Here is a 15,710-nt window from a genome sequence, read left to right as displayed (position 1 = left end):
GTTTTTAAAGATTAAGTAGCTGTTCCTCTTTCCAAATATTTAAAAGAAGGCAGATAAACGGTTTAAAGGAAAGATGAGTATTGGCAACATCAACTGACTCAAACCTTGTCTGCAGTGGAAGTTCTGACACTTCATTCTGACAGTTGTGATAGACAGAAAAACCAGATCTCTCACTGCATTCACTGAATGTACTAACATTGACCTTATGATGGGCTTCCACAGTAGCTGCTTTAAAGAGAGACTGTCCCTGTGCTGTAAAAACCACTCATTTCAAATTCTTCCATGGTAGTAGTTTGTCACAAATTGCTTTTTTCTGTTTTTATTTCTCCTCTTAGCAAAGAAATAAAGGCTTTTTCATCCCAACTTGCAAGAATACTCTATAATACTACTTTCAAAAGTATCTGGTCAAATTTCTGTTCATTGTGAACAATGAAGTAAAGCAATCATTGAAGCTTTCAGTTCAAGTAACCAGAATTTGCTTTCATTCCCTGTTAAGAAATGGTATATTTAGTTTTGCTTTTCTGCTTCTACTATCAAGATTATTGGTACAATTGAGACTGTTCATTAAAAATTCCAACACTGACATGTCATGAAATTCCACAGACTCATATAAAAGATGCCACTAAAGTAGCACACAAAATAACAGCATGTCCAACATCACCTTTCCAAAACATAATCCAATCAGATTTAGAAATGGTGAACTTTCAAACTCTTGGAGAGCAGGAAGGCAGGAAAGTCAAAATAATTACTAAGGACCTTGCAATAATTCATACTCTCTCACAAATACTGTCAACTTAGACAGTTACTTTACCTTGAGAAGGTATGTAGGAATATTGCTGAAATCGACAGGCAACTTCAAGAGGAAGCGAGCTGAGAATTCTCCAGTCTGTGGAAAAAAGGTAACATTAATGTGACCTGGTAGCTAAAGGAGAATCTCAAACATTCTGAAGATTAAATACTATCCAGAAAAGTGTGTAAGAGCTCATACCAAAGAGAAGGGATGAGATTTAAAACAAAATTGCTGAATACAGGTACTGGAGGGAAAAAAAATGTACAGATTTCACAGATGTCATATGAAAAAACACCTTAAAAAACATTAACCCTCATTGCCAGTAAGTCAACAGCAAAAAGTAGTTGGAATAAAACAATGTGCATGACCAAAAATCAGACTATATTTTGTTACACCCTAAATATAGATGTATCTTGGCTGTACTCATTTCCGGACAAAGGTCTGGTGAGAACTGCAAAGAGCCTGAAAGCAAAGCTAAAAACCTGACAAATTGATAAGAACACATAGATAAAACAGAGGCATCTTTACAAACACTGCAGATGTATGTAAGAGAATTTGTTTTTCAAAAGGTGAGCACATATCAAAAGTGTCCTCTGAATAAAGTTAGAGGAAAAGAGTTCAAGTAGAAGGTTTTTAATAATTTGTCTTCAAAATTATGTAACTCTAAACATCTAGACAACCGTTTACTGAAAATTTGCCAAGTGTCCCATACACATTGCTCTTTTTACGTATAAAGGGTATGTGAAGGAAATGGAAAGGATTTCCTCTCTGTTTCACACACTTCCTTAAAACCAGACTTTGTCCACCTGGTTATAAAGCAATGAAGTTAGCATGTTTTTAAAAACAAATACCTGCCTGATTTCCTCCACGTTAATTTTTTGTTATCTCTATTTTTTTAGTTCAATATAACAGCCACATAGCAGCTATATTTGTTTGGTAGGTTGAATTACCAGTAAAAAAAGTGTTAAACATTGATTTTATGCAATTAATTACAAAAAGTGGGATAATTTGAGACAAGGTAACCAATTTGTTAGTGCCAATCTGTTTCTGGGTCTATCTACCAGGCATGAACTAGAGATAACTCATTCTACATTTAAGTCATTAAACAAGAGAAAACAAGATCCAGAATGGAACTGAAATGTTCCCAATGGCACTTTCAAGTTATATAATTTGCCAAAAGGGTTTGTGTGATGTTGCGCTGTAATTCACCCTTTATGCCAACTAGCTAAGAATTGCCCTTAAAATTTTTCACTGATAGTCACACAAAATATGCAAAGAAATTGCACATACAAACCCTATGCAACAAAAAGGTAGTGTACATTAAAGTCTACCTGTGAAACCTTTCCTGATAACACCACTTGTGAGGAGAGGTACCAACTTCCTGATGCTGTATTACTGATGTATGTATGTATGACATGAAGACTGCTATGATGATGGTCAGGGTCCTCACTTCTTATCTGGATTGAAATGGACATTACAGATAGTGCTTCTCCTCTGGACATTCAAAAAATGCCATACAACATTTGCCATAAAATCCAGAAAATTATTTTTGGTATAACACCTAGTCTGATGAACTGGGATGGCCACAGAATACATGAATGACCTCTGATCAATGCTACTCTGATCATCAGCTGCTCCAAAAAAGTCTAGATATTTCATATCATTCAATCAAGATTATTTTGCAAATTAATACTTCTTCCAAAGGTGTTCTGGCTGGACAGGGAGCAGCCCCTGTCCATGGTGCTCATCTCCCCTGCCCAAACCAGCTGGATACAGGCATCAGGTCAAGACAGATGAATTTCTGGCCATAGCCCTGAGTGATTGGCTATTTAATGGGCTCCTGCATCTGCCGGTATTTCTCCAACAAGAAGCCACTAAGCTAGATAACAGTTTGTTGATTTGTCATATATCTTGGAGACTTGCACTTAGGAAACTGGAGGCAGTGGAACAAAGGTATAAGAGCAAATTTCTGTTCCATTTCTGTTTTGGGTCAGAGTGCTGAATTCAGTCATTTTCTTCAAAGTATTTTTAACTCATGCACCTAAGATGATTGCTTTTATAACAATGTGCAAGGCTCATACTTGATTATATCAGAAATCTGCTGAACTACTATTGAGACTACTGAGTCCCAGCTGCTGAGAGACAGCAGCAACATGAATTTCAATGACTTCTAGGCAGAGAATAAAAAAGCCCACTTACCTCCTGCCTTCTGGAAAAACAGTCCTATTTTGCTGACCCTTGAGATTACCAAATCAGTTGTAAAGGACATAAAGAGAACTACACAAGGTAGTTTCACAGTTTTGTTTTAGGACACTAGTAAACAAGCCTCTGTCACATATACCAAGTTCACAGAATCTTCAAAACTGTCAAGAGTTTTCTTAACAGAGAATAAAGACTTGGAAAAAAGCACATGCTATGGAAAAATCTATAGCTCTGCTATATGAAAAGGATTTGACTCAAAATGTATTTAAAATTTATTTTATTGGAATGTTTTAAATTAAAACAGCATTTAAAATTAAAAAAAAAAGTTCTTTATTCAGTCACCAAAGACTGAGAAAAGACTGGATAAAATTTCAGTACAGTTCAGAAAGCCTTCTGCACTTCAGTAAACTAGTCTGATGAAATTTAGAGATATAGCAAGTTGTTTGGGATGCAAGCTACGGACAATAACATCTGTGATTAAGTTAATTTCAATCAAATATTTTGATCTATAAACATTAAAGAGGTCTGAATCTCTTTGATGAACAAAATTAAATCTGGGTTCAAATAAAAAAAGCCTAGATGACTTGCCTAAGGAAAAAAAAAACAACAGATGAATGTGTGAGTTGTAAAGTAAACATCCTTGAATCACCTGTAACTTAAGGATGATTGAAGTGATATAAAGCTGAATTCTAGGCCTTGATAATAGGAGTGCTGAATTTTCATCAATTTTCAGACTGCACCTGTTTCAGAAGATACAGCTTCTGGAGGTCAGTTTATCTTAAGAGTATGCTATTTCTGAAAGCAAGAGGGCAACAAGTCCATCATAAACACCTTAGATACCTCCTGACATATCTTACGCCAAACTTCTGAAGAAAAATATATTACCAGCAGAAAAAAACCTGATTTTTGCAAAGCTTACTCTGTGGCAGAGATGGATTTTAAAAAACAGTCAAGATACATAGTAACCAAAATGTCTACATTCCCAATGGCCACATCTTAGTATACACAGAGTGTTTCTATACAAAATGGCACATTTCCCATGTGGGAACCTGGGATATAACTTCAGGAAACAGATAAGCCAATTTAATGTCTGACTGTCATATGAAAGCATGGTTACTGCTCTAGCCCATCTTGCCTCCTCTTGCAGAAAATTAGAAGGGTTAGTTTTTCCTCTCCTCTCCCAGAACAACTCATCTCAGCTTAGACAAGTGCAAGAGAGATACTGGCAGCTGCACCTACCAATTAAATCAACTCAATCATAATGTGGAAGCACACCCTAAAAATCCTACCCCTAAGCAGGCTGGTAGGCTGGCAGGGTGTCATACTAACACTGTCATTCTGCCTCTCAAATCTTCAAAGCTAACTTGAACTTCCACATTTATGTTGTACTGTGCCCTGTAAACACAGCACACGCTTTGCAACAGTTTCAAAGTTTTCACCTATAAACCAGACAAATGAACACCAGTTTCAAACCAGTTCGCACCTGGAAATCTGGTCCAACCAGTGTAATGGTTGGAATACAGCAACATCCCAAACAGGGAGTACAGAAAATGAGCTGAAGTCAAATAAGAGTTTTCTCCATTGGAAACAGAAAGCATGGAGATCCACAGGAAGAACTTCAGTTTTCTGAAGCAAGAGTTGTATTTGTTAAAAGCATTTTAGATGAAATAAGAACTTACCCAGTTGTTTTTTTTGCCAGCATAGATTTCCATGTTTTCTCCATACTGGGGCTCTTCAAGTAAAGTCTGATACTCAAACATGAGGCGAGAGCTCTCCCGTAATCGGCTGCACTGAAATTGGTGATACTGCTGCACAAGCTCTTTCACAACAAGCAGGAGGCATTCTGGGTTTGAAGGATTCCAGGAAGCTAAATTCTGTTGATTAGAAAAGAACAAAACCCAAAATTGTTTACAGCAGTAAAAGACAAGCAATCCCCCTTCGATACTGATACCAGAGGCACGTATGCACATGGAACTTTTGTGACAAAGCTAAACCACAATATTAAAATACAAAGGTTCTACCATGCTTTGGAAGAAAGCCAGGTGAAACAGGAGAAGCTTATTTTCAAAGAGGAGACCTACCATAAAACTGATAAAAGGGCTACTACCAGGCTTATATAGGCCCAAATTACCATTCTATTATTTCCTAAATTATGCTGTTTCATCTGAGAACTGGAAAAGTTTGAATTAAATTAAAACTGATATGCAACACACAAGGATTCAGTAAGTACAACCTTGCACAGTAACTGATTCAAAAAGCAGTCAACCACGTGAATATGGCAAATTAACATCAACTACAGATGGTGCTTCATTATCTCAAAACAGTGGCTACATTACCAGTGGTAGAGCAAATGGGTTCTCTTCTCTTGCCTCAACCTTGTGATTTATTTCACCTTAACTGCCTCTTCACTTGAATTACCTTGACTCATCCCCTTAACACAAATGTCATCTGTACTCAAAAGTCTCTTTAATATGCCTGGCAGAACTTTTTATTACAGGTTCACTGTATTTCAAGAAATAGTTAACAGAAATAAAAATGATAATACAATTAAGAGAACTGTGTCAGTAGCACAGTAGCGATGTTAACACTCCTATAATTGGCTTAGATCAGTCTTCTGTGCACAGTTAAGTTTTATCCAGGAAGTATTTGGTGTTACAAACCATACCTAATGTGACCAATGTCACATGCCTACATCTAGTCGACCAAAAAAGGACCTATGTGAAAGGCAAAGGGGGACTCACCCTGTAGTCCATGCTCATGTAGACATGAGACAGCACTGATTGAAAGTACTTAGGTACTCATATGCTTTGCACTTGGATCTTCAAGTGGCTTTCTTGATACAACCTCAGAGCATGTTAACACAATCCTGTGGCTTTTGGTGAGCTTTGAGTATAAGCAAAATCAATCTGCATGTCATAGAATCATGGAATGGTTTGGGTTGGTATGGCCCTTAAAGATCATGTAGTTCAGGGGAGGGACACCTTCCACTATATCAGGGTGCTCAAAGCTAAAACTCCACTAAAACTTTTGGCCCTGGCCATAAAAGCGTCCGCGGCTCAGCCACTCTGCTTGGCGAAGACCCAAGGGCAGCTGGCAAATAACCGCGACCCCTCAAGCCAGAGGACGGGCCAGGCAACGGCGATTTGCCAGCAGGGCCGTCCGCGTCCCGCCCGCACCGCGCCGCGTGGATGCCGGCAGGTTTAAAGCCGGGAGTGGCAATGCCAGGCGCCCAGAGGCACCGGCTTCGGTTCTGGCTGAGTCTGAGAGCAGCGGGCCGTCCTTGCTGCGCCCTCTGAGCCGCTCGCCTTTGCTCCCTGCAGTGGGCTGGGCTGGCCTTTCTATCCTGGCCTTCGACACTTCCAAGGACAGCATATCAACAGCTTCCCTGTGCAACCTATTCCAGTGCCTCACCACCCTCACACACAGTAAATAATTTCTTTCTTATATCTAATTTTAATTTACCCTATTTCAATTTAAAGCCATTACCCTTTCTCCCACCACTCCATGTTGTTATAAAAACTCCCCTTCCAGGTCTCTTGAGGGACCATTAAGGTTCTAGAAAGCTGTATATCATGCAGACATTTGACAATAAACTAGCTGCAACAGAATTTTAAATTGTATGAATTGTACAGTTAACATTAAGAAACTCAGAACTAGCACAGACATCTGCATTTTACAACTAAGTGATGATACAATACAGTAGCTTCATAAAATTACTTATCCATATTTGTATTCAATGTAGTTAGATGCCATGTTACTTCTTCCTGTAAGTTGCAGATATTTCATAAACAAATTCATATTTTGTGTAACACCGAAAGTAATAAATACAAGTAATAAACACAAGTGAATAAGTTGCACAGAGAAGTTGTTGAGTCTCTGTCCTTAGAGAGACTCAAAACCTGACTGGACAAGGACCTGGACAGCTTGATCTAGCTGATCCTGCCCAGGCAGGGCAGCTGGGCTAATGATCTCTATCTAAAGACTCCTTCCAACCTCAGCTAGTTTTAGCTTTATGAAGAGGTTTACAAAAAGCTTAAACTGAAACAGGATCTTAGCAAGGTGATGGCTCTGGCCTGAAAAGAAACAAATGAGTTTGTATATAAATTTTATCTTCTGATACCCCTGATACCCTGCAAAGGCAGATAGAAAGCTTAATCAGTTATTCATCAGGCACCATGCTTCAGGTCTACAATGAAATTTACTTGTAGCCTGATCTCTAACTAAGATGGCTATTTCCATTAGAAAGGGTTATAACTTTTATTATTTCTGATGACTTTAGATATGTCCCTATGGAATAGTTTTGTACAGACTTCAGTACATGTGTATGATGGCTCAATATTTCAAGTGTTGCTCTTTCCACAACTTTATACTTTTTTCCCCATTTAATATATATTAAGATCATACCAAAATGAATTTGTCATTTTCAGCATCATCACTTGAAACATACCAGTCTAATTTGTCAGTGAAAGCAATGGGAAGTATGTATTGCTGTGTTCTACATGCATGAACAGCTACAGGATTGAACTGTATTCCAATTTTCCTGCACACTCTGATTCTTGTCAAAAGGGCTGCTCTGCATGGCTAAAATGCTATTCTTGAACCTCTGCCTTTAAAAGTTACTCCAGTGTCATAGACCTCACATTTGACCATGGCTTGATGTAAAAGTACTGTTTTCTCCCCCTTCCAGACAGTAGGAACACTTACAAAATGGTAATATTATCACTGCCATATCTTAAAATGTAAACTACATTCCAGAGGAATTGGTCAATTGGTGATATATGAATGCAATTTATATAAGTTCGTCAAATACTACAGAGTGACTGAAAACTTTGTTCTTCCTTGTCTGCTACCTACAGCTGGTAAAAATTTGTTTGCAACTTGAAACTATTTAAGCTTATCCAATTCTACAAAATACTAGAGAAAATCTGTCAGGTAGACAGCATCTTCTAGGAAACACATTTTCTACCATGCAGTCTGAAACCAGACTGCATATAACCTTAAATTTCCTGTTCCCAAATTGCTGCTCAAATAAAACATTTCCAGAAAGCCAGAGGATGTAATATGCCAGTATGTATTGATATCAGCCAGACAAGTGGGAATAACCTTTCCTCCTAATGACATTGGTATAACACAATAGAAATGTTCTGTCAGAGGAAATGACCAACAGTATTTTAATAACTGACCTAAATGCAACTGAACCTTTTGTTTTTTAAATAATGTTACACTACAGAACAAAAAAAGAGCAAGAGGAAATCCATTGTCATTTGTGCAGCACAGAGCTCAAGGAGTGCTCTTTTCAAACAGTTCAAGAACATTGCATCTAAACAGTGTTTATTCTGTATTGCCTTAAAGCTACACGAATTAAAATTAATTATTTGACTGTAGGATCCTTACTAAATACCTCTCATTCAGCAACTCAAGTTTCAGAGTACAAACTGGTTATAAAAACAAGTCACCTGAAGAACAATTCAACTACCCACTCAGGACATAGATGAATTATAACGGATTCTCACTGATGAAAGAAGAAACATTCAAGGGCTACACAGATTTTCTGAAACACAAGTTCTGATTTATATAAAACATTTTTAGCTTTAGAATTATATTATTGTAGTGCATGTTATTTGGCATTTGGCCACTACATTTCCACCCATTTTGTTAACTTTGCAGAAGGGCTGTACTTTCCACGGCATCTAAAGTAATAAATTTTAACACAAACACTACCAAACATCATGCCATGCTTATGTTTGAAATTTCTTTTTACATATCTTAGTGCAACTTATTTGCCCTAAGCACTAGGTTCATTCACCTGAAAATACTTTTAAACAACGTTACTCTAATCCAATTTCAACAGGATGTCAAAATATGTTCTATATTGTTCTCAGTTTCAAACAACACATTCTTTAATCTTCCTTCTGTTTTTGAAATCAAAGATAAAGTAAGCAACTACCTGTAAAATACATTGTTGAAATCTGAGGCAGAATTTGATTTGCCAAGTTTATCCCTTGTAGAGTGTCTACATTGCTACAATTTCAGCATCATAGAGATTCTTCTGAGGACACACAATTCGTCCCTTTAGTTGATGAGAGCAGTGTCCCTGCAGCAGCAAGTTGACCTTTTTCTTTAGAGGGAAAGGACTTTCTAAATAAGATTTTATTTAGTGATGCAGTATTGTTTTCACTATTAGACTTTGGAAATCATCAAAATCTTAAACTTGGAGCAAAAACAGTAGTAACCTGTATGCTTCATTTTCTGATTGTTTGCCTGCAGGCTGCATTCCAGCCTAATCAATCCAGCTTTTTAAGAGATTGTTGTTAAGAAGATCTAAAACATTAGAAGACCAGAGTTTCTGGTGTTTGTGTTTCATGGCTTCAAGTTCTGCTTGAAAACTCAGATCTTGTATACGTAATAAAATCTGATGCAACTTCAAGATTATGAGGTTTAGTTGTTACAACTTCAAAGAAATCCTGGGAATAAGAACACAGACAGATCACTAAAGCCAAGAAGAATACAGAAATAACAAGACAATTATGTACATAGAAAAAGACTTGTTGCTTTCTGTGGCTTGTATCAAAATCTTCCGCCTTGCTCACAAATCTATACATTACCATTTTACCAAAATCACATACATGTTAAAAAGATGGGTTTTTTTCTTCTGAATTGTGAATAAAATGGATTTTATAGAGAAAAAAATGATCACAGTGACTGAGGTATTGACAAAGTTACATATTCCACTTAATAAATCCTGTCTAATTTAAAATTATATTTCTGCAGGCTTTCCAGAGAGTTAATGAAATTTAACAGAACAATCATTAATGCATTTGAAATAAAGAAATCCAGACTTGGATACAATCCCTTGCTTTGTTTGCCAATAGATATCTTTAAATGAACTCTGCAGTGCAAACTCCCTAAGTTACTCAATAGTTACCCAGTTAGACTGAAAGTGGCCCACTGTACAACGATATACCAGTGTGAATCAACCCAAACTGTATCTGCAACTAGTTCTGCATTCATGCCAACTTCACATGATGGCCTATGTGCACAACTCAGATTGGTTAGGACCATCATTAATGTTATCATTTTTTCAGCGTACCATTGAAGAACTTACCTGTCATTTCTGAGCACACAGATGAAGGCTCAAATAAACAATTCTCTTCTGTCTAGACACTGCTTGCATGTCTCTTCATGATCTCCACTAACACTGTGAGCAACTTCATGCACAGATCTTAATTTTAACCTTTCAGGTTTTCATTTCAGTTTTTTTTTGGGTATTTTTTTTTTTCCATACTGCAACTTGTGTAATTTCATTTTCTAAAAAGATCAATTGTTGCCTCATCTTAAGAAGTACAGAAGGTTTAGTAGCAGGTTTAGATACATCAAAGATGACTCTACATTTTTGTGGACACAAAAATCTGCTAATGTCATCTGTGACAACTGGGTAAACCCCATTTTTCCAGTTAGGGAATGAATGAAAAATGATCTTCAGGAATAAATTCAAAATGGCCTGCAGAAAAAGTAATGGAATGAGAATTTCCATATGACAGAGACCAGACTCCAGAAGCATCACTGCCCACACAGCTGTAGCTATTGTCACACAGAAGATGGCCAATAACTATTTACCTACCCATAAGTAACCAATTCAATATAAAGAAATTAAATGATCCTTCACAGCAGAAGATTTCCTGGCAGACTTTTTTCATTATAGAACAATTTTTCAGGACAAGGTCTTTAAGAAAACTGTTATCTAGACCTTTAAGTTATTAACCAATAGCATGTATATTCACTAAGTTCTGCCCTCTAGCTCATGTTGTGTGGCAATAGGAATGGAAAAATAGTATTCAATTATTATACACAGATTAACAGACCATAGGCATCCATCAAACTATGTCTACCTTAGAGAAATCCAAGTGATTCAAGAGATCTCTTCTGACAATCTGCCAGATATTAAGTTAAACAATCTCACCAAGGAGCATTGATTTTCACTAAGAAGTATAACCCCAGAGATTCTGTCAGGCTGCACATTTAATTTGTGAATTCCCTGGCTCCTGATCCTGTCTGCTGACAGAAGTTGGCTGCATAGTAAGCGAACAGTTTGATAGGGAAAGGTTTTTTTGACATTCAGACATGACCAGAGTTGAGAAAATTAATTCACTTGAAGTTGGTATAAAAGGCAGAGTAGAGCTGTTATAAGGCCACCCACAGAGTGCAATTTAAGCCATTTCAACAGTAACTAATTTAAATGAGCAGCAATGACACCAACTGGATTTCCAAAAGAGACAAGGAAAATTTGGAGACTGACACTATCAGTTCTAGTGAGATCTTACAGGTGAGGCAAGTGAAAAACCCCCAACAAAGTAACTTCTCAGCCCTATTAGCAAAGACATGCACAGTTTAGCTTTCCAAAAATGCCATACTATTCAACTTCTGGCAAAGAAACCACATTTAAATTTTGTTCTGGAACATTCTGTGCTTTGTCTTCTTTCCTTTATCCTTCCAAAAAAGCTAATCAAGAACCTATGCAAACTACTCAGTGTCCACGATTACCTATTCCCCATTTTTTTTCACAGTACAATGGGCCTCATGTTCCATAATGCTGGTAATTCATAGGCTCCTTCCCAGGTTATTGCTTATTTCATAACTCCAAGCAATGTCTGCAGCAAACTATAATTCTACACTATCAGAAATGAAATACAGTAACAATTTCTAATTGATTTGAAGTTGTTTTTCTTTGAAATGTGTTTAAATACCCAGGTTGCCAGAATATCTTCCAGGAATGTGATTTTAAAGAAGACAGATTGCAACTGTTTTTCCTGGCTATACTACAGAAAATAACAGCAAGATCTTATTTTAAGTTAGTGTACTTCTATATTTCTAAGCAAGAAATTAACTTTCATGAGAAAATGTCAGTAAACAAAACCTCCCAAGTCCGTAACAGTGGTAATGCATTTCTATAGCATCTTTCATCCAGAATTATCATAAAGAATAATGTTAAGTACAGATTTGCATTTTGTTTATATCTCTGCACACCACATGCACACAACTTGCATCCTACAGTGGCTTAAAAATCAGTACCAGTATACGTTTTTACCCAAAATGAGAAAGATCACAGTGTGATATTAGCACTTATCCTCCACATAAATACAGAGGAGATACTGGTCCAGTGGTTACAGCACTAGCCTAGAAACTGGCGTATCTGGTTGCAGTCCCCGCTTTGCTCTTCTCTGCATAGGCCACCACAGGGAAATTGCTCACAGAAAAAGGCACAGGATAATTATCTACCATATGCTCACATCTTTCTATCAGCAGATATTTTTCACAGTATTTGCAGGGCTGGAGTGTTATAACAACTTCAAAAGCTTCAGTATCTTAGCAGCCAGCACTTAAACATCCTACAGGCTGCAGCTTCAAATCAATCACTAAACCTACATGCCATCTACTTGTCATCTTGTTTTCACAGGTTCTTCATATCCCTCTCCCCCAAAGCACCACTGGAACAACTTTCTGGAGTGATCTTCCTGAAGTGATCATTTTTGGGCCCAAGCAAACATCAAAACTTAACATTTTGTAGAAAAAGTTCAACTCTGGAGCAATTCTGTCATTGCAAATACAACCGAAGAATTTACTGACCTTGTGTGCTCTGCTGCCGCGAATACCAGATAAAAACGTTTGCACAAAGCAAAGCTTTGGTTTTTCAGTATTTATTTTAATTTTATTTTTGGCAAGAGGCTATGAAAACTGGATACAGAAATTAGAATAGCTTATAAACACTTAGGCGAAATCCCAAATACCTGAGGGCCTTGAATTAACAAGAAAATACAGAGCAGGAAAACAACATAATAAGAAATTAATTCTGCTTTCAGAAGAGCATCTTATATTGTGCATGAAATTATTTTACCTTTTTTCTTCCACTGCCTACACAGTGTGATTCTTGATAAATGATGCAATACCCAAAGCGGCTCTATAACAGATACCAGCAAATCTGACAAATGGAGAACACTCTTCTGCATTCACATAGAATAAACACAAAACTGCCCCTCAAGTACCATTCACCCAAAAAAGGAGTAAACTCAACTTCCAAAGGTTACAACAATTTTTTTCTATTTCCTGCTGAAGGAGCGGTGAAGAGACAGCTGATCTTGGTAAGTTAAAGGTACTCAGGAAATCCAGAATCTGTGAAGCTGAACTCAGGAGAACATTTTTATGTTGTGCACTCTTCCTGAAGGAGTCTGCCTGTTTCTCCCACAGACCTCTCTAAGAAGATATTCTGACCCTTAAAAGCTACAACAGCCTACTATCTAATTAATCTCCTGAAGACTTGACACACATAAGCATTTCTTGTCCTACTTTGCTAAGGAATTAGAGCAAGTTTTGCTTCTTTACACACCTCTCAGCACACCTCTCTCAAAGCAGATGATACCGTCACCTGATCCAAGAGGGCGTTTCTTAACTCCTTCAGCATGTATTAAATTCTGGGTTAGTGAATCCAATGAACTAATCATTAGTTTCTCCATGTGAGTACACCGCACTTTTTCCCCCTGGGAGTTGACTACCAGTTGTACATATTTAATTAGACATGGCAAGTAAAAGGAACAAAGTACGAAGACAAGAAAAATTCCCCACAAGACATAGGTACATGCAACTTTTACCTAAAGACTCACTTACTGTGCCTTCATGGCACTGTGAACAGACCTCAACTCCTCAGACCTTCAGTGGACCAGAGAACAGACCACTGTTAATGCTTCACTTCAAGAGTCCCTTTCAAATAGCAAGTCTTTCACTCTTATCAGCTCTTGTGGTTTTTTCCTTTCCTGTCAACACAAGTAATTTTAGCTACAGCAAAAAGGCAGAACCTTTACAGCTAATGTTCTGGATAGCATCCACTAACATCCCTTGAGCGTTTATCTGCACATACAGAACTGTTTTCTTCTAGCCATTTTTCCCCTTTCAAAATCCCACAAATTAAAATCAATGTATAACATGGTGGATGTCACTGTTGTGAGAGCAGCATTGCCATCTTTATTTTCACACCTGTACTACAAGAGGGTTTATAAGACCTTGAAAATACAGTCCCTAAAGAAAACACTTACAAAATAGCATTGTGTAAATCGTAAGATATGAGAAATCAAAATTATTTCTCTACCATACCAAAAAATTATTGCAAGTTCGTTATTTCTTCTCAAAAAACCAGCATGAAAACACTCTTTTGGTTCCTTTATGAAAGTAAAAAGCTGCATCTCTGGGAAGATGGTCATAAGGCAGAGTTCATGTAAAACTCTATGAACATTTACACTGCAAACAAAAGACTCAAGATGCTGACTAAATTTGAATTATATTTCTGTAGTTATCTCTAAAAAAGAGCAGATATGCCTGAGGAACTGAAATAGAAGATAGCAAGGAAACAAAGATGTAAAAGAATGTAAAGAATGAGTAAAACAAAGAGAGGTTTTGAAACAAATATAGGCTGAAATTTAAACCAGTAAAAAGGAAAGAAAATGTATCTTCAGCCCTCCTCCATTTGGGGAAATGAGTAGATCTTTTGAAAATCACCCAGAGTGCAAAGACATTTATTTCTTTGCCCCAACAATATCTTCTGAAGGAAAGAACCTTCAGGGTACCAAACTTAAAACTAATTTCATTGGAGAAAAGTGCAATTATAAATTATAACACAATTCACAAGCCAGAATTAAATAAAATACAAAACTGCATTATTAGACAGAATGACCATTTCTAACTGTCCTTCTGTAATCAGTTAATTTAAAAGTTTTTTCTACTTGGAATATTTATAAGCAATGACCAACTTCCTCTACAGAAAAAATAATTATAATAGCACATCAATGTGAATTCAATGGGCATACTACACAGAATTTAAATGTATTCTCAATTCAGGAAGACTCTCCTAGAATCAGTCTTTTCTCTCAAAAAAATCCCCATCCCTACCCAAGCCCCTTGTAAATGTGTTTCTACAAATCTAACAAGCTGTTGCCCTCAAGACATACCATTTCTTACTGTTTATAGGATTCTTGTAAGGAAGCAGAGTGTACTTTGACAGTAACACCACACATAAGGGCCAGAATCCTTCAATTTTCCGCTAGCTTTTCTGATAATACTTTTTTCACCATCTTTAACAAAACACTGCTCAAGTAAATATGATTATATACTAATAAACTGAAGCAAAAAATAGTCAGAAGTACATTACCACTTTGCTGGTTTACATTTAAAGATTTATAAATGCCAACACATTATCACTGTACTTCAAAACTTTCACCTAAAAGATGTTCTGCTTTCATATGTCTGGCTTGGGATATCCAACTTTATATATTTGGTATGAGCTATGGCTCGAAAGTGAATTATTTGCTGGAATTCGTTATACCACCCTTACCACTTAGCAAGGACTGTATTTCTTGCAAAGGAAAGACATGCAAGCCTAAACATCTTTTTCAGCATTTTATATTAAGATTTAAGCATCGTGTTATTCTGGTCCAAACTTCTGGCCCATCCAGATCTATGACCACGAAAAATATGGCAAACTCATATGACAAACGAATTTTTTTTTTCCTAAAATGCTATGAATGGAAAATCATAAAATGTTTTCTCCCCGTATTTTACTAGTGCTGATTAAGTCCTTCATCACATGCACTTTATTTAGTATGGCAGAAACACAATTTCTCCCACTTTGCCATCTTCAGTCAAATGCCCATGCACGTTCCTAATGCTCTCCAAA

At 36.9% G+C, this 15,710-nt stretch overlaps 1 protein-coding gene across 2 annotated transcripts in view; it reads right to left on the bottom strand.

Annotated features, from left to right (window-relative positions):
* BABAM2 (BRISC and BRCA1 A complex member 2) overlaps nt 1–15,710 on the bottom strand; it is a 163,288-nt gene that overhangs the window by 108,764 nt on the left and 38,814 nt on the right. For both annotated transcript variants that reach the window (XM_053972892.1, XM_053972891.1), the window contains exons 5-6: nt 4,672–4,866; nt 812–886 (exon numbers count right to left, since the gene is read on the bottom strand). In XM_053972892.1, the coding sequence (XP_053828867.1) occupies nt 812–886; nt 4,672–4,866 (270 nt within the window). The remainder of the gene's footprint in view (nt 1–811; nt 887–4,671; nt 4,867–15,710) is intronic.

Source organism: Vidua macroura, chromosome 3 (genome assembly GCF_024509145.1).
Source record: "Vidua macroura isolate BioBank_ID:100142 chromosome 3, ASM2450914v1, whole genome shotgun sequence".
Taxonomy (NCBI): Eukaryota; Metazoa; Chordata; class Aves; order Passeriformes; family Viduidae; genus Vidua; species Vidua macroura.
The sequence above is the reverse complement of the archived record's forward strand: the minus strand, read 5'-3'. Positions and strand labels throughout refer to the sequence as shown.